The sequence below is a fragment of the Eulemur rufifrons genome, chromosome 26 (genome assembly GCF_041146395.1).
Source record: "Eulemur rufifrons isolate Redbay chromosome 26, OSU_ERuf_1, whole genome shotgun sequence".
Lineage (NCBI taxonomy): Eukaryota > Metazoa > Chordata > Mammalia > Primates > Lemuridae > Eulemur > Eulemur rufifrons.
Genome location: NC_091008.1, coordinates 2,875,285 through 2,897,247, shown reverse-complemented (window position 1 = coordinate 2,897,247; position 21,963 = coordinate 2,875,285). Strand labels below are relative to the sequence as shown.

The following is a 21,963-nucleotide window of genomic DNA, read 5'->3' as shown; positions in this document are numbered from 1 at the left end:
CCACTATTCCAGCAGGAATTTAAGGATAAGGAGTTTATTTTTTATTCCTCACCATGTGGTTTGTCTCCAAAAACTCTGCTTCACTGGAGTGTCACCACGAATCGTCGTGTGCATGGAGTGAAGGGAAGAGAGCTTCGTATCAGCAAATGTTGGTTTATGTGGACTAACGCAAGAAGGAAAAAATACTTCCTACATTTGTCCCATACTTGGAAAAAGCCAGAAGATTCACTCTCTTTGAAGAATTTATTAATACCAAATGTTCCAAAGAGAAGCAAAAAGAAAAACATCATCATAGTTAAAAATAATTTAGGGACACTGGTAAAGGGCAATATGGCTTCCCGGGGGACATTCTGTGTTTATGATGAGGGCCTCCATGGTCCAGAGATAAGCCCTATCTCCGACCACCTAGTCCAGGCGTATTGGCTGTGTGGGTTTCACATGCCCTGCTCAATGTTAGAATCCTTCCATTCCCACTGTCGTGCCAGAAAAGCATGTGGTTAAACTGTTGGGCCAAAAGGATGGATTTGACATCATGGCGTAAGAACTGTGCCACCCTCAAGATCTTAGCCCAGAGACCTGTCTGTATGTATAACACACTGCTGATTACAGAGTGTGGCCATTGGTTAGGCACACAAGACATTGAAGGTGCACATACACAGGGACTGTCCTCAAAGTATCTGGGCACGGAGATCGTGGCTACGTGGCTACCATGACTGCATACTTTCCGGACAGCCGTGGTAAACATGTATGCAGGAGAGCAGTCTTTTAAAAACAGTTTTAAAGCTTTCCTGTGTTTAAAAGTCTGGTGTTAATTAACCCAACATCAAGCCAGAAGGGGAATGTATTTTACAAAAGGAATTGGTCTTTTTACACAGTGTGAATCTTCTGGGAAGAGGGACAGTCAGAATGGGAGTGGCTTTTTAATAGCTTTTTTTTGTTGTTGTTGTTCCGTAGACCATTTATCTTGCCATTTTTGCAGAAAATAGAACTCAACTAAATCACAAATATTTTTTTTTTTACCACAACTATCAAAGCATTTTAAGATTTAAAGAAATTTGGTATTCAGGTGTTATAAAAAGGATTGAAAGAAAGAACAAGGAGAGTTGGAGACAAGGCAGCTGTCGTCTCAATCCTATTAATTTTAGAGGCAATAAAAAACTTTTTTTTCCCCATTTACAAATTGGAGCCACTTTACTGACACTAATGACTTTAAAAAAATCTCAAACCTATAAAGTCAGATTTCAGCCTCCACGCCCTTAAAATAAAATTTCTTTTGTTCCGCTTATCAAACCAAACTTCTTCATGTGAAATTTCATTCTTTCTCCTAGTCCTTGGTTATGGCTAACAGATTTAATGCTACTGGTATTTTTTTTTTTTCCCAAATGGAGAATTAGCATAATTTGCTTAATACGTTAACAAATAAAAACGATCTTGTGACGAGTCACAGAAATAAATAACGCAATTTTACTTTTGTGCTTGGCGTTTTCAGAAGGGTTTCACTCCCCTGCACGTGGCGGCCAAGTACGGAAGCCTGGACGTGGCAAAACTCCTCTTGCAACGCCGCGCCGCTGCGGATTCTGCAGGGAAGGTAAAGATTTGCAATGATCGGTTTCAATGACATGACTTGGTCGAGCTGATGGATTTGGAGATCTGTGAAAATATTTTTCTCGCTCCTCTGAAAGGAACTGTTAAAACCGTGTCACAGACACATGGTGGCGATGTCTGTCCATGACCTTCACACACACACACACACACACACACACCCCTTCAGGATGAATGTAGCCTTTCCTACGTAGCATTTGAGACCATTGTCACCAGCAGGATGTCCTTTGCTAATTGTAAGCTCAGCCGCTTTCAATTTTAGTTATGTTTTTAATAGGAAAATTATCCAAAAATGATTAGGTTATCTGTTTATTTTGATTCTTTTTTTGTTTGTTTGTTTCCATTGACTATATTAATTAATTAACATGGACTTAATCCATACCGGTTTCCACGCATCCTCGGAGCTTCAGGGCAGCTAATGCTAATTGATTAACCCTGAAACTTAAACACGCCCTTTGCAGAATGGCCTCACCCCGCTGCACGTGGCTGCTCACTATGACAACCAGAAGGTGGCGCTGCTGTTGCTGGAGAAGGGTGCCTCCCCTCACGCCGCTGCCAAGGTGAGGACCCGGAAGAGGACTTGCAGACGTGGGGCGCAGCTAGGATCTGAAAGCACGTGGGGACTGCTTTTTTAAACGCACGGTTTAGTATAACTGCACCTCGTCCTGGGAATGGTAGCTTTTGGTATTGACACCGTTTTTTTTTTTTCTTCTATTTCTACCAGTTGCTTCTTCAAAACCTTTTCAGATTTTTATGGTCACCAAATAGTAAGGGGATGTGCCCTAAACCAGTAAAGATGAATCTTATTCCCAACATTCAGTATTTTAGAGACTGAAGTCAGAATTTTGAGAAATGAGGCGTATTAAAGGCATTAACAGGTTTTTCCTTTTCTCCTGTAAACAGACTGTTATGATACGACATATCCTTTTATACTCATTCTTTCAGAGACTTCAAACTTTTTTTTTTTTTGTCTTTTAAATATTTCACCTGGGTTAACTGTAGCGTGGATCCACTTAAGCTCCTAGACGAGGGGGAATGCTATATGTTTAACACCGACTTTCAGAACAGCTCCAAGACTTGTACGTGGGCACAAGACATTTCCCACTATTTGAGTTGCCCCTTTATTACACTGAAAATATACATGAATGTTACATAAAGCATAAAGTCATCATTGCATCTTCCATTGATTAATTCAGCAAGTATATTTTAAGAATATTTAGGGTTTATCTAAAAAATATTTATTGTGATGGGAAAATATTTATGCTATGTTAGATGACATAATAAAGCAACTGCCACCACTTATGTGCCCAAACTTGGCCTACCACTTTGTATGCAATGTCTCATTTAATCTCATCATAATCTCATGAGATTAGTGTTACAGTGATCTCCATTTTGCAGATGAGAAAGTGAGATTAAATAGGTTAATTTGTCCAAAGTCACATGACTAATAAATATTACAATGGCTACCTGTATTTGACCTCAGGCAGACTGACTTTAGAGCTGGCACTCTTAACCACTAGGTGTGTTGTGTCTCAAAGCAATAGAGAGAGATTTATTCCACTTCCATTATATAAATATGTACATATATTCTCACATGTCTATTTAAATTATACATATGATACATATGTAATAAATGGAATACTATATATAAAATATGTTCTACATACTACCATATATTTTATATATACACATGTTATATATGATAAAATATTGTAAATACATAACTGTACACATATATACACATACATCTACATCTACTTATATCTTTTTGATGCCAATAAATAGCTCACAGTAAAGTATTTGAACTGTCAAGAGGGTTAAAATTTTTTATAATTATAAAATTTTTATAATTATACAGTGTTCTTATTCCTTTACCTTTTTTCCTGTACTCTTATCAATTCCGCTTTTATTTTATGCCTTTCTTCACCCTAGATTATAAGGTACTTGAGGACAGTGTTGATGTCATCTTCACCCGCATGTCCCTGGGGTGTCTAATATGGCATTACGCGGGTGCTCGGTAAATTTGGACGAAAGAATGAAGACTGAGCAACTATTTCAATGGAATTAAAAAGTCCCTGCTCACGTAACCTGCCAGCCCTTTTTTTCATTAGCTTTCCCGGTTGATCGTTCTCAACATAGATATGAAAGGCTTCATGAGAACTCATCATTGCTCTTACTGAACTCTTACTGTATGCAAAGAAAGGATCGTAGGCACTTGGTGGGAAGTAAAATAGTCTCCCACAAGGGACTCTCAACCTACTTACAAAAGATGACCTAGATTATAAAGTAAGGTGTATGATTTTCCTAAAGAGACAAATGTAGCCTTGATCTCTAGCCTCTACACCGCACGGTCCTGGTCCTTACTCTAGACACGCACTTACCGAGTCCAGAAGCTGAAGTGAAACCATGCTGTACCCTGGATCCCACAGTAGGGCTGCTGTTCTGGGTACTTCCCACTAGTACTTTCTAGTACTTTCTAGTACTTTCCACTCAACTGCCCCCGCCTGTCAAAAAGCTGAGTCCCCAGCTCTGGGACCACTCCAAGAGGCTTCCAGCTGGTCAGACCTCTACTTCCATCTCCACTTTGAACTCTCTTTCTGTCCACTACAATTTCCTGTCCTCCCAACACACACAGTCCTTTGGCCCCTGGAACTTCTTTGATTCTTCCTACCAGAGTCCAGAACCTTCTCTTAGTTTTCACTGGGATTGCTTCAGTTATTGGATCCCAAAAATGTTTACTCTTTGTAGGGTAGTTGCAGGTGGAGCATCTACCACACAGACCTCTTCCATTGCCAAAATCGACCCTCTTTCGTGATCTCTTGTGTTGTTTTGCTAAAATCTCTGTCTCTCGCCACGTAAGTCTCACTAACAAATGCCCTGATGCCTCACCTAACCTTGGTAGAGCCTACGCCTTAGGAATGAAGGGAGTTGGGACTAAAGAAACACATTGTACCAAAAAGGAACCGCCTCATCGTATATGGTCCACAAGAGTCTGTGTACCCTTTTATTCAAAAGAGCCCATGGACCCATGTACGATATTTTAAAGCAACTGCAGCAGCTGGGGCCTATGATTAGACCCGAAAAGGCTTCCCAGGAGAGCTGCTGAATTTCCGTCAGCTGCTTAAAGAGAAGTATTGTTTGTCAAAACTGAAACATACTTATTTTTGCTTGGAGAAACTGGGATAGAGTAGATAATATAGGGTCATTTGAGGATCAAGATGCGATCATGGCACAGAAAGACATTTCAATTCTCAAAACTGCTTCTTATTTCTTGGTACGCTTAACAGATAGATGCAAGAAAATAGCATGACCTCAAGATACCTCTTATGGTAGTTCACCCCTGTACCCCCACACCTAGCACACTGCCTGGCACGTGCTAGACACTCAGTAATATTTGCTGCATGAGTTCAAAGTACAACCCAAGGAGAAACATATTAGTAAGAGTATTGTAACGAGATCATAGAAATAATTCCATTTCCAGACTACTAAAACCAAATCTGAGATACAACATTCTGTTCCAGGAGCCCAATTCCAGAGCCATACTGACAAACTAGAGTCAACTCAAAACAGGTCCTCCTTATGGAGAGGGGTCTAGACGTGGTGCTTTTAGCAAGCGAAGTTGGAGGGGTAGGGAAGGTTAGCCTGGAAAGGAAAAGACTGATGGTAGGTACGAAAGCCGTCCCCCTGGTATTTAAAGGACAGTCATGTAGAAGAGTAGCCTAGCTTATTTATTCCATGTTGTCTGTCAGGAGAGAACCTATGTCGTAAAGGAGGGACTTTTCAGCTTTGGGGCTTTCGTGTCTATTTGTCTTACAGTAGAATTGGGTGTCTCGTGGTTATTGTTGGATACCAAATAACCAATTTGAGTATTGTTGGATAGAAACTTGTGATGGGTAAGAGTTTAGATGACCTGTGAGCTCTTTTCTGTGAATTAGAGATTCTTATTTCCTTGAAATACATATTAGAGCAATTGTTAAGCTTATTATATATTAATGTATGTATGTATGTGTGCTTTTTTTTTTTTAGAATGGCTATACTCCTTTACATATTGCTGCCAAGAAGAATCAAATGCAGATAGCTTCCACGCTCCTAAACTACGGAGCAGAGACTAACATCGTGACAAAGCAAGGCGTGACTCCACTCCATCTGGCCTCACAGGAGGGGCACACAGATATGGTCACCTTGCTTCTGGAAAAGGGAGCCAATATCCATATGTCAACCAAGGTATCCTGTTCTTACCTCTTGCTTCAATCAAGAGTCTTTTGGATGAAGGTCAACAGAAACCAATCAAAGATAACTTGGAACAAAAAAAGAGAGATGCATTAAAAGGAAACAGGGATACGTGACAGAGCCCGAGGACAGGACTAGAAGACCGTGAGGGAGCGAGGGAGACTGTCCCACAGACTCTTTGCCTGTGTGCCTACATCGTTGCGTCTTGACTTTCCTCCCCAAACCAGCTTCATTCACCTCTCGCTGTAGACCTGCCTTTTCTGCTTCTCTGTGCGTTGGCTTCTCTGGCTACCCCTGTGGCTCCCAAGAGTCAACATCTCTGTAATTCAAGCAGTCAGACCAGGTTGCTCTAGTGTCTTCTGGTCCTGATTCCTATTTCAGAGAGAGATAGAGATAGAGAGAGAGAGAGAGAGAGAGAGAGAGATATTTTGAATGGTTCCATCTGGGGTGTAGCTCAAACAACTGCCGCTGAGCCTACAGGCCCATGTCCAGCACCCAAGTCATTCTCCAGCCCTGCTGAGCATCAGGGAGCCTCTGAGTAGGGGGTAGGAAACTCAGTAAAACAGAGATTTTTTGAGCTAACTTCAGCCTAGCTTGGATGGTTATGGGAATGGTGGTCAGAATATCAATGTTTTAATAAAGCATCTCAGTGATATCAGCCTTTCTCCATAAAATGGCCTTTGTGTGACCTTCATATTAATTATAACAGAATGACAGCCAAGGACGTAAAGGGAAAAGATATTACTCAAATATAAAAATATTTAGATTTTTACAAGTACGTATCTTTCTGTCTACCAATTTATCCATCCATAGATAAATCTGTAGATCTACTTATCTATCTTTCTCTCTTCTATATACTCCACTATCACCAGCTGCTGAGAAACTCAAAATTGGAAGCTGGATTCATAAATTAGTTTGTCATTTGGATTGCTTGACGCTTTTTGTAACGTGTCGTGTGGAGTTAGCGAAAATTAAGTTTCTTAGGATTTTCTACAAATATGCAAATACTATGCTTTCTGCATCTCACTGTTGAGTTAGTGCTTCTGACGTATAAATTATAAATTGGTCTTAGTGACATTTGTAAATAGGTTGTGTAGCATGCATCCTTTAGGAAGATATACGAGACAGGCAGGTTGTCTTGAATGCCTCTCTAGTCCTGTTTCTTTACCACGCAGAATGTTCCGGTATATCCCTTGCTCTTATGCACGTCTCTGGCCTTTATCAAAAATCCTCCCAGATCCTTTGTTGAAGTATGTTGAGAGCTAATTGTAGAGTTAGTCTTCTGAAAGATATTTGGATTGTAACAAGAATGAACATGAGAAAGCCTTATGATGAAATTCAGTGTATCAGCCAGACACTCATTAAAGTCTGGGGAATGGACTTCCTTGTGGCTATTGAAGTCATGTCATTCGGGTGGTCATTTATCCCACTGGGGATATTCTGGCCATGAAATATAGAATATTTTATTTAATATTAGTATATGAAGGGGGCGTGTATTTACTGTCTGTTAGAAAGAAAGAAATCTTCATTTGAAAATAAGCAAGAGAAATCCATAAACAGATTCAGCAAAATTTTACATAGGATTACAATTCTAGACCGTTCATGAAACTGATCTTACAGTGCTTCTGATGGGGTTATTTTTAATTTATAAAAATGGTAGATACATATTTGGAATCCATTCACTATGTCCTCCGTTAATGGTATTCTTCTATATACATTACTTTCTTTGAGAGAGTTTTAGCAGCCAGTCAGCAACTATTTAATGAGTATATTTGAGTTGCACACTCAGCAGTGAAGAAAAATATTCAATCTGGAGTCACAGAGTAATTATGTTATCTTTATAAAAATGATTTCAGTGTTATCTTTGAGTGGTGTCCTAAAGACAAAGGCATGATATATTTGTCACTAAAGTAAAACTTTGGGAAATGTGTTCAGGTATATCTGAATAATAATACACTATATAAATCTATATATAAAAAATGTAACTTTGCCTTTTGGTTGATATTATATAATAAGATAATGCCACTGTAAAAATATCTCAAATAAAAAGCAAAACTGATAAATTTTCCCGTTGCTTTTGAAAAGAACATATATTCTTTTTCTATTTCAAGCAGCTGAGATCTATAATTTCATGCTTTCCAAATGATTATTTCTCAGTAAGAACTATAATATAGAAATGATATTACATTCCTTATTCAATCACCATAAAATAAAACCATTTGTTGAATTTACCAGTGTATCTTAGGAAATAAATTACTTTTTTCGAAAAGAACTCCTTCAGCATCTTCTATTTTCTTGATTTATTAAAAAGGGGTTTACATAATTTGATTTGGATATGCAAGTTTACCATAGTAAATGAAAGAGATTTTCATACAGGTTGTTAGTTTATAGTCTTACACTGTAGAAAAATCCATTCTGCAAATAGAGTAGAAAAGGGTACATACATCTGAAATGCCATTGAAAATGTCTTTGAGATTTGATGATCACTTCATTTAATGATCATTTCAATGACATCTTTAAACAGGCCAACTATCTCTATAAAGAGAAATATTTTGATGTTTGCTATTTGAAGATGGAGAAAATCAAGATGAGTAAGAATCATTTTTTTTTGTCCCAGTACTCAGATTTTTTATACATTGGGATTAAATAATACTTGTTTAGAAGTGATGAAATGGTAATACAAATGGATATGTCTCGTACCTTGCCCTGTTGTATGAATCTCAAAGCCGACCTCACACAGAGCTTTAAGTATTCAAACCCCAGGCCCTCAAATAAAAGGCCCCCTCTCAAGTTGTAGAATGTTTTTCTCTCTGTAGCTTTCAGTTATGGTTTTTTTTTTAAGGTCAATGCATTGTTTGATTTCTGGAAGTAGCACCATGGCTGGAGATCATGAATGTCGAATGTCGAAGAACATGGCTTAGGTCTCTCCGCCACGTGCTAATGCAGGACAGCAGGCTGCAAAGCAATGGAGAACAAGGCTGGGATGGGATGAGATTACTTTTTTAAAAATTTAGCATTTACTGGGAATGACCGAGAAGGTATACTCTTCTTTGGGTGCTAGAGAAAACTATTCTGAACTCATTTCCTATAACTCTGTACATCTTTTTTACATTGAAGTGATATTCTATTGATAAAAATATAGGTTATTGTTATGGATATAAAGTAGAAGTAATAGTTGGTTAATCCATTATTTAAGTAAATAAATAGATTCAGTAGGAGGCCCAAATGGGGTTGAAAAGAATGTCGTTTGGAAGGTTATCGCCTGAGTTATTTGAAAGTCTAACATCTTAGTAGAAGTACCTAATATAGAAAATAGAAAACGTCATTTGCTGAAAGTGTTGCTTAACTTGGAGAACATGTCTCGGATGAGAAGTCATTAACCTAGAGAGTTTATGTTAGATATCAAAAGATGCAGTTTCTACGTCTCCGTGGTTTTCCAGGATTTATTCAAGAAGTGATATTATAGATGATGGAATGCCATGTATTTTCCTCTTCAAATGTTCCCTTTGGTTCCGTTCTCTCTCTAGAGTGGACTCACGTCCTTGCACCTTGCAGCCCAGGAAGACAAGGTGAACGTTGCAGAGATTCTCACCAAGCACGGCGCTGACAAAGATGCTCACACAAAGGTAAAGCAGGGGCCCCAATTGGGGTCACCCCGTGTCCAGGTCATCCCTCCTCAGAAGTCCATTCTGAAGCGTAGACTAATTATAGCCCCACCTGCTCCCACAGCTGTGGTGGCTCCCCGTTTTCTGCGGGAATCAAGTCTGAATGGGTGGCCTGGTGTCAGGAACGTCACGTGAAGACTCCAAGTTTGCAGGCTTAGGTCTGCCCTCTCCCTTGTTGCGTTGGCTGGTCCAGATGATTTGCTGGTGTCTTCCTGCACTTGCTCACCTCCACGCTCTTGGTCTGGAAATGGGTCTTTCTCTTTATGCCATTAAATTCTTACCCATTCTTGAAGCCACTCTAGCTACATCTTTCCTGTGTCTCTTCCTGATCCTATCAGAGTCAATCTCTTTTTGCTGTTTTCAGATCATATTATTTGTGCCTTTCTTGGTTCTTTGTCAGATTAAGTTACATATGCGTGTGATCTCTCTTGCTTGTATTAAATGCCTTGTGGCCAGGAACACATATATAATTTGCTAACCAGAGTTGAATTTCTACCCATCCTCCAGTAACTGAAACTACTTGATCGTTCTACCCCAGTGTTTTAACTGCTAGAGTAGTAAAAATTCTACTTTATTTATTAATTTGTAACTTTTTATTATTATTCACAGCTTGGTTACACTCCTTTAATTGTGGCTTGTCACTATGGAAACGTGAAAATGGTCAACTTTCTTCTGAAGCAGGGAGCAAACGTGAACGCAAAAACCAAGGTAAAATACTCGCGGTCATTTTCGTTTTCTAGAAGCAAAAAAGGTCCAGTCATCTGGACACTTCACTACCTTACCAGAGCTACAAGCGTATTATTATTTTTTTTTCTTTTTAGTTCTTCCAGAGTGATTTTGAAGCGGCGATGTAGTTTTGTGATTGTTTGTTCTCATAACCGTTGACAGCCATGTAGCTTAGCCCATGTAGGTTAGCTTCAGAAGTACTTCTGTTATAAAGCTAAAGTAGCTGACGGCAATTTCACAGTTTGCTGCAGGATACAACAGGTGCTTGCTAGAACTTTTTGATGTTCTAGTGCACAGGCAGCCTAGACTGTGTGACTTCCATTTGGAGTGAACTCTGTCACATGGGGAACACCACGTGGCCAAGCTCAGTGAGGCAATAACATGGAAGCCTTTGCCGGAAGTTCTCAGGAATATTGAGGAGCGGATCTGATCCCAGTGGTTTTTCCCAATAACGTCTGTAGTATCCTATTCAGCAAAGCAAGGTTGGAACATCACACAGCAACTTCAGTACACTCAGATTCATTCAAGGGGAAGAGAAATGAGTAACATGACTTTGGCTGTTTATGCATAATGTCACTTGCAGCTCCAGGGTCTGTGGTTCAAAGAAATATTTATTTGCATGTTTTTCTTAAGTGCATATATCAGAATTTCTAATCGCAGCTTTGTGAGTTGGCTCAAGTATTAATAAATTAGGGTGGGTACATTCAGGAGTTTTCAAAGATACCATTCAAGATGGACTAATTAAAAATATATTGAAGTTTTGTGACTCAGTCTCCCTTTTTATATTCTCTTGGAAGCAGAAACAAAATCATTTCCATACATAAACGTATTTATAAGCTCATTGAAAATAAAATTATTTTTTAGATTGTAAATAATACTGTTCACTTGTGAGATTCAAATTTATTATCTCACTCTAGCAAGAGGAGCTGTTGCCTAGTTTCTGACCGATTCTTGAGTTCTCATGAAATTGTACTTGGATGCTTATTTAAAAGCACAAATCTAATTCTCAGGCATTAGCTCCTCACACCATTTTTGCTGAGCCAGCTCACATGTGAGCACTCCAGGAAAGATATTCTTGTTGGAATCCAGGTCTTTCTTATCTTCCCATGCACAAATGCAAGAGGCAAAGAGATGACGGTAGACCTTGACAATGATTGTTATCTTTTTTTGTTTAGTGTTGGATTGTTGAAATGCTTATAATATTTAGAAGCCAAACACTATATTGTGGAGGGAATATCAGCGACCTCCCTGGAGTTTTATGTCCATCCAATGAACATATGATTGAGAGAAAAATCTCATTTTAACATTTCAGTTTTATTTTTTATTTTTAATGAACTGTTCAGCCTTCACTGTTACATTTGGAGCCCAGTATCTTCAGAGGAGTAGAAAGACACATACCTCAAAAGACAGTCTTTCAATAAACCCTTCAGAATTTTTTCATATGAAATGACATCTCTAGAGAAGAAATTACGTTTTCTTTCTCACATCTTATGTGTAACCATAGTTACTAAAAATTGTTTCATTGCTTTGAAAACGTAAACATATGTATTAACTTTACTCCTCACACATTCATGACTTGGCGTAAAAGATTTGGAAAAGTGAACTTATTTTGTGGAACTATTAGTTGCTTAAAATTAGAACGAAACCCTGTCGCAACAGCTCGAGGCAAACCAGACATGGTTAATTGTATGTTTAACTTGTAAAGAGGGTTTAGAACTATAGCATAGAAAAGGAAATTTTCTTCATAAAATGTACTAAAGAGATCATGGAGCTCTTCAATGAAGGGGGGAAAAAAACAACCAAAAATATTTGCTAAAATCTTCAGACCGGCCTTCCTCACGAGTCATGGCCCACAGAGCTTTCATCTGCATGGAAGTTTAGACCAGAATGTTCAAAATCTAGTTTTTAAAGATATTTTCTTTATTGAGGCTGGGCCACTCGGCTTCCAATGAAGTCGTCTACTTTCTTAAGCGTACCTGTGTGCCTGTCTTCCACCAGAGCTGTTCCCTGACAGCTATGGAAGGCATAGTTTACTTTTGTTGATTTAGAGTCCCAAAGCTAAACCCAGGGTTGGTTATTGGCAACGTTAAGATGAACAAGCAGTGGTTTGTGTGACCCTCTGAAGCCGTCAGTTAAAAACAATTTGCCTCCCCCTTGTTTCTTAGGGAAGACATCATGGTGACAATGCCCTTTCTCATTTTAAATCTCCTTTCTGCATACCCGTTTTTTTTTTTTTTTCAATGCTAATTGGTTCAAATATAATAATAGCACTTGGAGCCGTTAAATCTTGTTGTTTCATAAACATTATAAAGGAGTCTCTTGCGTGCATGCATTTCGCAGACCAGACGGTGTGAGGGAGTGTTAGCTGCTGGGACCCTCGCGGGCTGCACATAAACAAAGCGTTTGGGATGGTTTTGTTGTCAATAAGACTGAGGAATTCGAAGTGAAGGCTAATCTGACTTTCCTCTCCCTCTGCCCCGGCCGCTGGCGCCCACAGAACGGCTACACACCTCTGCACCAGGCGGCGCAGCAGGGACACACACACATCATCAACGTCCTGCTCCAGCACGGGGCCAAGCCCAACGCCACCACCGCGGTAAGGCAGCCACGGCTGTCCCCACCTCGCTTCCTTCCTCTCCCCCCCTCGCCCTGGTGGCCTCTCGTCTGAGCCGAGTTCAGATGCATCATCCTTTGATAAACCCCTGGACTCTGGAAAGCCCCAGGTTTGGGGACAGACTTTCCAGAAGTCAGTGTGACTTCCCGGGAGTGCTTGCCCCGGGAGGGAGAGCAGCCGGCCTGACTCGGGTGTCCCTCCCTCTCTCTCTCTCTGCTTGGGGATTGCTGGCGTGTGCTCTGCTTACAGCTTGCTCTCAGATGTGAGCACAAATCCACCGCTCCCTCCCCGCCTGCTTAAGGCAAGCAGCCTTCTTTAAGGGTGCTGCTGGCTTAGACAAAGCTCCTCCGGTTGTGCAGCCATTGAAATGTAAACTGAGCTATGCGGCCAAACAAACCCGGTCCCCGCAGTGGCCTGGGCGGGCTGCAGCCCGACTTGCTTGCTCGTGCTGTTTTGCTGCACAGTGAACTTCTGCACAGCTGTAGCAAAATATGTTCCTGTGTTCCCCATGGTAACATGTACCTGACCTCTGATGAGGAATGAGCGTGCCTGGTGCTTGCAAATAGTTTTTTTGGAGCCATCAAGAGGTATTTTCTACGCCTCATGCAGTGTTTGCAGGAGATATTTTGACAACCGGAGGGGTTAAAGCGTCAAGTGCTTCTTATTAAAAAGAGCAGGCAGATGCAAGCTTGTTGTGTTACCATGGGGACCCGGGCTCTCGTCTGAAGAAGTTACAGAGACAGATTTAGACGTAATGGTAAAAACTAGTGATTTTCCCCAGCGGTGCCGTGTTTTGGAAGGAAATGCTGGCTCATGCAGGGTGATCTCATTGGCTCACATCGCGGTCCTCCCTCTCCCTTCTCACCCTCTCTCTCTCTTCACTCTGGCTCCAGAATGGCAACACCGCCCTGGCCATCGCCAAGCGTCTGGGCTACATCTCCGTGGTGGACACTCTGAAGGTTGTAACCGAGGAGGTCACCACCACCACCACAGTGAGTACCAGGGACCCGCTCGCCTCTGCCCTGCCCCCTTGGTTTTCAAGCCAGATACAGGTTCGGTACTTCTCACTCCCAAAATGTTTGGAGCTTCTGGCTTTGAACTTCTTTTGCTGAAGGTATCGTAGGACATACATAGAAGGATGTAGAAGTAAATGAATGGACACAAGGGATGCAGGGTTTTTGCTGCTTTTACTCAACAGCAATCCATCTAAAATGTGTGAATCCAGTTGCATAGTATTTAGTTCCTTTTTCTGTAACTAGCTTCTTTTTTTCTGGCTCCTCTGCCCTTTTCCTTGAGTATATATTTAAATTTTTAATTTTTTTTCTCTTTCGAATACAACTGCTGGTTCTTTAGGAGAGAACAGTGATTAAGATTAGGACTGTCTTTGCTACAGAAACTCTGTAAGAGAAAAGACCTTGATAATAGTTGAATCCTACGCTCCTGTATCATTCAGTCGGAGGAAAAGTTTAAAGAAAGCCTCCCAAGGGGGAGGGGGGGTTCTAGTTGAAAGTGGAAATGCTATTCTATTTGCGTTTATTCATTTATGAACTTTTTACTTAAAGTACGAACTCTAAGAATAATGGCTCTCTAATGTATCTTTGTAAAGTAGAAAAGTAGAACAACAGGAAAACATTTGATGTTCTTCAGAGACAATAAGACCACAGATCCACAAATAAAGAATTCTGAATGAGGTTCTAGTAAATGCCCCAAGCTAGGAATGATGCTTAAAGAGTTTCGGAACACTTGGTTCTTTTGAGAGATGGGAGGAAAAAAGAAAGGAATTTGTTCTGTAGACTTACAGTAAAGTCTCTATTGACATACATCGAAGTGATGGAATACAGTTGGTTTAATGTGCAATTTTAAATAGAGTGGAGTATGATTTATTAATGAACTGCGAGACAGAGGCTGAATTTAGATGGGAGAGAATAGTACTGCTTGTTTCTGCAAGCAAAATTGTAAAACCTTTGGCCAGTACACCACAACATTTTTAAAGATTTAAAGTACGGCTTTAATAAATTATATAGGAGAAAGGTCTTTTCACTGCCCAGCTCTATACTCGTGGGTCCCTGTCTTGCGAATCTCAATGGCTTTTTCTTATGATATAATTTCTTATACCTAGAAAATCTTCCTGTTAAGGACCTACACCTGTATGCCAGTTCAGTTGGCATCTTTAAAACAATGTGTCCGTCACAACAAATGAAACCTTTAGTGGCAAGATTGGCCAGGCGCATCTGTTCTTAGAAGTCATGGTTTCTCTCAACTTTATCACCTTTTTCTGCGCTCTGGGAGTCCTGTATGTGCATTTTTACGAAGTGACCGCTAGATGGCAAGCTTGCACCTCTTGCTTATCTGGGACCTGCTTTTCTTCCATTCATTTCGTTAACTAATTCATTCCTTCATTATTTATGCGATGTCAAATATGCGCTGAGTTCTGTGCTGAATGCTAAGGAGTCATCAGTGGCTAAACCCTTACTCCCTCCCCATAAGCAACTTTATTGCAGTGGGAGTGGAGAATGAGACTCAGGCTTTGTAAGAAACTGAATCTGTCTTTTTGCATCCACAAAACTATGGAACTTAATGTGTCCAGTTTCGAAGAGATCTCAGATTCATAAATATTATTCAGAGGGAATGACTTTAGACATAAAGATCTTTATTTAAAAAGAGGAGCAATCCGCTTTCTCTAATTTGTCTCTAAAATACTCTAACTGCTGTCTCTAAATAAGCTCCCAGAGACCTTGTCAGAAATCAGACGTGAGGTCATCTCCCCAGCACATCTAGCCCTAGGTGGGATGAGAACTCTGTTTCGGACCCTCTGTGAACTTTTTGTTCTTTTCTGGTATCTACTGATCTACTATTTTCCACACGCTCCAGCTGAGCTTTGCTCCAACAAGAATCACTGCACTTAGAATTTAGGTTTCTAGGTGAAAAGTCAATAAAAAATACAAAGCATAACAGCATTTTTGCTTTCAGTTGGGGCAGTAAGAACTTGTTGTCCACATTAACTACAGACACACTCCTTTCATCTGCACAGGTAGTTTTGGTGGCTGTGTATTTTAATGCTATTTTCAATTTACCGTCTTCCCTGCTTTGAATTGTGAGTTTGTTTCGTGAAATGGAATTTGGGGGGCAGGATTGAAAATATGAATTTACTCTTGTCTGTTATGGGAGTCTTCTTACATTATACTTCGTTTCTTTGGGAAGAGATTTTCCATCATTCTTTTTCCACGTAATTTCCTTTCCACATAATGTATTATTACTTTTATTTAAAACAATAATTAATATTTAGGAATAAAAAATATGCCAGGCTTGGAGGGCAGATCTTGGATTGAAATTTGGGTTGTTGGATTCCAAAGCTCGTGTTCTTAACCACTCTGACATAACTGACCTTGGTTTTGCTGAAAGTAGCTTAACAGGAATTTTGTGAAAGAATCCTTTTCACCTAAATTTTCAACAACTACAGAAAACCCTATTTAAACAGTGCCCTTTACTGATTTTTGTGGAAGCATCATATTCAGTATCGTTTTCTAAAGTCTACAGATCCACTACAAATAATTTGAAGCTACTGGCTAGTGATAGCAAATAGCACAAGAGACAACATAGTAATTATATAAAATTAATACAATTAAAAGTAGCAATTACTATTTAAATGTTAGCAGTTGAATTACAGCCACACAACAGACATTAATTTCACATCAGTTGGATTCGTATGATGGGCCATTTGGGCAGCTCTGTGATTTCTTTTTGCTCAAAGAAAGTTTTCTTTGCTTTTCCTCCTTTTGAGTTCTTTACCCCAAAGTATGAATAACATCACTGTGTAGGGAGGCAGCAGTTTGTAAAGGAAAGTCACTGCTGTAGAAATTTCTGAGACGTTTTTGGAGTCGTGGTTTGTTTCCTTAACCTTTGCTTTTCTAACTTCTAAGACGCAGCAGGGGAGAGGAGACAGTTTAGCATTCTCAGGGGGTTACATCACTATACGTTTGCCAGAACAGACATCAGACATTTCCAACAGTGGCAGCCAACAAGCCGATCTACTAATGCAGCTTGGAAGGACTGTGAGATATTACTCACCCCTCCACTTATCGATCGGCCGTCATCAGTTATTTTTGTTATTTGCATAGTTTTAAAGTGATCGTGTCTTATAGTGTATAGATCATCGTTGATATGTAGACTATAACTTACTGAGTAAATTATTAAAATAAAAATGATATTATCATTTAAACATTGGGGGAATATTGAAACAAACAGTTAAGAAAATGTAAATACGCTAAGTCCTAAATCTTATCGGGTGTCATGAGTCAGTTAAAATGGGAATGGGGGTGGGGGTGGGGAGGGGGATGAAGAGGAATTGTTTAGTGGGCACAAAAATACAGTTAGGTAGCAGGAATAAGCTCTTGTATTTGGGAGCACAGTGGGACAGCTATGGTCCAAAACTTATTGTATATTTCAAAATCACTAGAGGAGTGGATTTGGAATGTCACCAGCACAAAGAAATCATAGTTGTTTGAGGTGATGAATATCCCAATTATCTAATTTGATCATGACACACTGTATGCTTGTATCAAAATATCGCAGATACCCCGTAGATATGTACAACTATGTGTGTCCATAAAAATTAAAAATACAAGAATTTAAAAATGGAAATCATAAAAATGACAATGCAATAAATACTTGGAAAGTCATTTGAGACCTTTGGAGATGGAGCCAAAATCTTTCTGTGAATATAGGTCCATGGATTAGAAGCTACATTGTCATTTTTGCACAAAGATCATCAATACATCCTATACTGTTTGTGTGTATATATCCTAAAACGTCTATATCTGTATAGTCTTTATATATCCTGTGTATTATCTTAAAAAGACATTATACTAAGTGCAGAACCTTTTTAAACTTTTGACTTTTTTTTTTTTTCAGTCTGTTATAATGGTCTCAACCACATCTAATTAGGTATTACTTTTGGTGACTCACCTTTGTTGAGATTTTTCCAAAGCATTAACCTTAGTTTTTATAGGAAAACAATAGTATTTACATAATATTTAAGTACCTAAGTTATATTAACATGTATGATTGGTATAAATAGATTGGGAAACAAAAGCAAGGTTAGCCTGAAACTCCAGTGATGGCGGCCCTGGGCGTGAGCTCTAGAAGGTGGTGCTAGCCGTGATCACTCTCGGTGTGGTGAACATGTAGGATAAAGGAAATTGGGGACCAGCAGGATTGACTAAGCAGAGGCTGGCTAAGTGAGGGACAGTTAAGTATACTTTTTCTTTTGCAGAGAACAAACCAGATATTACCCACCATTTATAAAACAGCATGTCAAGGACTCTTGCTTTATTTTCTACATTTTTTCCATATCATGATAAATAACAAAGACTCATTATTAAGTCTTCCTCCCATCTGTCATATTCTATTTGTTTCAACATATTATCAGATTTAATTATATCCCATGAAAGTTGTACAGAGTATACGACTCATGTTAAGTTTTAAAGCAGTTTCTAATCTTGACCACAGCATCTTAGATTCTATAGCAGAAGCAGATACCCATGACCATTTAATCGTAGCCTTGATTTTTATATATTATTATTCAAATCCAGTTGCATAAAACTATATTTATGTTTCAATAATCAAGTTTTCAAATGATACTTTGTTTAAAAGGAAAAAAAAATTGTATTCACTTTGTATCACATTACTCATGAGTAGGAAAACTTATTTGTCATCCATTCAACAAATATTTACTGATGGTTTTCCAAGGGCCAAACACACATCATATGTAAGTGAATACTATATTTGCTACATTGCATATAGAGGCCACTTTTACTATCTATACAGAACAATATCCATGACTGATATAATTACTGTGTGTTCCTATTTCTGTTGCGACACGTTTGTTCATAATGACTCGATAGCATTCAGAGACCAAACTAAAGCATTAGTTATTTCCACTCTCACAAGTACAAAGAAAATACAGCCCCACTATCAGCATCTGAAAATAGAAACTGAGCCTACCAGGCATATAACTCATTTAGAAAGTATCTCCATCAGTTATTTTCCACCAGAGAAGCATGCTCTTAGGGAGATGTTTACTACAAAGGACAAATAAATACTCTAAAATATTTCTGCAAAAAATGGACTTCCCGGTGTGTAGCCTGATATGGTAGACATCATTTCACATTTTTGAATCATTTTATTTAACCTTAGATACTTACAAAATAAGTTTCAAAAAAAGTTTAATAGGGTATCATAGTAGGGTGGTCGCCATCTTATATTTTAAATGCAAATCACTTTTCCACAATTTATATACTTTTCCCTAATACAGGAAAACGAATCTCAAATAGAGCTACAGAATAGACCTGCCTGAGGAACTTTAAAAAAAAAAAACCTGGGCTTATTTTGACTGGGCCCTATCCCCACGGATTTTGATTTAATTTGCCTGTGTTGAGACCTAAGCCACAATGTTGTAAATATTCCTGTAATAATTCTAATATACTGGAATTTGGCTGGGCACAGTGGCTCATGCCTGTAATCCTAGCACTCTGGAAGGCCGAGGTGGGTGGATTGTTTGAGCTCAGGAGTTTGAGACCAGCCTGAGCAAGAGCAAGAGCAAGAGACCCCATCTCTACTAAAAAAAATAGAAAGAAATTATCTGGCCAACTAAAATATATATAGAAAAAATTAGCTGGGCATGGTGGCGCATGCCTGTAGACCCAGCTACTCGGGAGGCTGAGGCAGGAGGATCGCTTGAGCCCAGGAGTTTGAGGTTGCTGTGAGCTAGGCTGACGCCACAGCACTCTAGCCTGGGCAATAGAGTGAGACTCTGTCTCAAAAAAAAAATAATAATAATAATTCTATATACTAGCTAGAGCTGAGTACCACTGATACGGAACATAGGTTATAATTTATCTGTGTTAGATTTATAAATTAAAATTTACAATATTAAAATAATAATGACATGGTATGTTGTGATAGTCTTTTTGAGTTTGTTCCTTCAGCAAATATCTCTCAACCACCTAATATTCTCCAGATCTTTGGATGTTTGCTTTTGTATTTCTTGCAGCATTTAGTTTGCTTGCAGTGAATAAGACACAACACAATTATTTAAACATCACTAGACATCTGGAGGCTGGCTGAATTTACCACCTTGTCTCTGACTGTGCCTTCATGTGAAGAGTGTGAGACCTTCTTTGCGTTCTCTATTTCTTCCTGTTTTTTTTTTTAACTGAAATTTTACCCAAAAGAAAATCTATGTAGTCATGTGGATTTTTTTCTTTAATTTCAAAATGTTAAGGGGTACAAATGTTGTTGTTTACATGGGTCGCTTTCCTAATGCTTGAGTCAGGGCTATAAGTAAATATCTTTTGCATAATTTGACATCATCGGTTTTTCAATATGTCTTTGAGAAGCTCTCCCTGTGGTTCACAGAAAGATTGTTCCAGGGAAACAACTTTCCTCTTGGATGACTCACACTGTCACATGGGCGGCAGACAAGCGGACGAGGCTCTCGTCCCTGTGTGTGATGTGGCGTGCGCGGGACTCCGGCGGTGCATAGCAGCAGATAAACAGTGCTAAACAAAGCAATTCCCTGGGGAGGGTCAGGGAATGTTTCTCCAAGGAAGTCACATGTAATGTGAGCCAAGAAAAGAGGGAAGAGAAGCTTTCTGGTAGATGAAAGAATAGGAGGAAGAACTCAGAGGCTTGAGAGAACATGACCAGTCTGGAAGAGAAAAGCAGTCGCACATGGTTGTAGCAGGGAGTGAGAGAGGAGGCCTTGACCTTGACCTTGACCTCGACCTTGACCTTGACCTCGACCTTGACCTCACCCTCCTCTCTGTCTACAGCACCAGGGGTCTCCTGGGCCAGGCTGTTCCGTTTGTTCTGAAGACATCGGAGAGGCACATGACATATCACCTTACGATTGTTCCCTGTTAACACACAGATATTATCCATGTGTGTATATGTTCATAATTACTCAGCTGAATTTAATGAGTGGACGAGTTGAATGTCTTTGTCAACATCTTTGAAGTTCTCCCATCGCTTTTGGGAAGTAAAAGAATTGGCAATAGGGACATGATAGCCATTCAAACAAATCTCTAACACCTCAGTGGCAAAGCTTAAAACACCAGACAACCTTTGTATTGTACTTTGATAGCTTGAGTGGAAGAGTTTACTCTTACTTCGAGGGATTAGGTTTTTTTTTAAGTTTCCATGACGGTGCCAATGGGTGCACGTGGTACATTTTCAATACAGAAACTGGAGGTATGAACTGAGACTCAATAGTCTTTAGGTGATATTTAAAATCATAGCTGATAGCTTTGTGATCTTTATTGATTGATTGATTGATTGATTTTTGGTACATGTGCCTCTTTCTTTACTTATTTAAATTGGCAAATAAAAATTGTACATATTAATGTTTATGGTGCACAACGTGATGTTTTGATACATGTATACATTATGGAATGGCTGAATCAAGCTAAATAACATATTCATTACCTAAGATACTTAATCCTTTTTTTGTGGTGGGAACACTTAAATCAACTCTCTTAGCCATTTTTAAGTATACAATACGTTATTATTAACTGTAGTCACCACTTGTACAATAGATCTTGAGTTTCTTCCTCCTGTCTAACTGAAATGCTGTATCCTTTGGTCCACACCTCCCGAATGCTCCTCCCACTCCATCTCCTGGTACCACCATTCTCCCCTCTGCTTCTACGAGTTCAGCTGCTTTAGTTAGATTCCATTTATAAGTGAGATCACACAGTATTTGTCTTTCTGTGTCTGGCTTGTATATCATGTTTTAAATCACTGTGGTATACAGTAGGCATTCAGAATGTTTCTAGAGTGCATGAATGACTAAAAAAATTCAAAAACCCTGCATTTTGAAGACGAATTTGATACTGAATTACAACAATAATCATGCATTATGCTAGCTAATGTTTATTGAGTACCAACATGCCAAGTGCTGTTCTTTGAGCTCTTGAGGACATTGCATGATTTAATAAGTCCTGTTCTATCTCTTCTTTATAGTTGAGGAAATTGAGACGTAGAGAGAGGATAGGGGACTTTCTAAGGCCAGCAATGGAACCCAGGCAGCTTGACTCCAGATTCTTTTCTCCTAACCTTACACTGTAC

At 39.3% G+C, this 21,963-nt stretch overlaps 1 protein-coding gene across 50 annotated transcripts in view; it reads left to right on the top strand.

The window, feature by feature from the left end:
* The window catches only part of ANK2 (ankyrin 2), a 386,902-nt gene that overhangs the window by 287,931 nt on the left and 77,008 nt on the right, over positions 1 to 21,963 (top strand). For 42 of the 50 annotated variants that reach the window (XM_069459144.1, XM_069459125.1, XM_069459134.1 and 39 more), the window contains 7 exons: positions 1,490 to 1,588; positions 2,064 to 2,162; positions 5,629 to 5,826; positions 9,360 to 9,458; positions 10,107 to 10,205; positions 12,721 to 12,819; positions 13,731 to 13,829. In XM_069459144.1, the coding sequence (XP_069315245.1) occupies positions 1,490 to 1,588; positions 2,064 to 2,162; positions 5,629 to 5,826; positions 9,360 to 9,458; positions 10,107 to 10,205; positions 12,721 to 12,819; positions 13,731 to 13,829 (792 nt within the window). The remainder of the gene's footprint in view (positions 1 to 1,489; positions 1,589 to 2,063; positions 2,163 to 5,628; positions 5,827 to 9,359; positions 9,459 to 10,106; positions 10,206 to 12,720; positions 12,820 to 13,730; positions 13,830 to 21,963) is intronic. The other 8 variants (XM_069459132.1, XM_069459141.1, XM_069459130.1 and 5 more) reach the window with 1 other exon arrangement.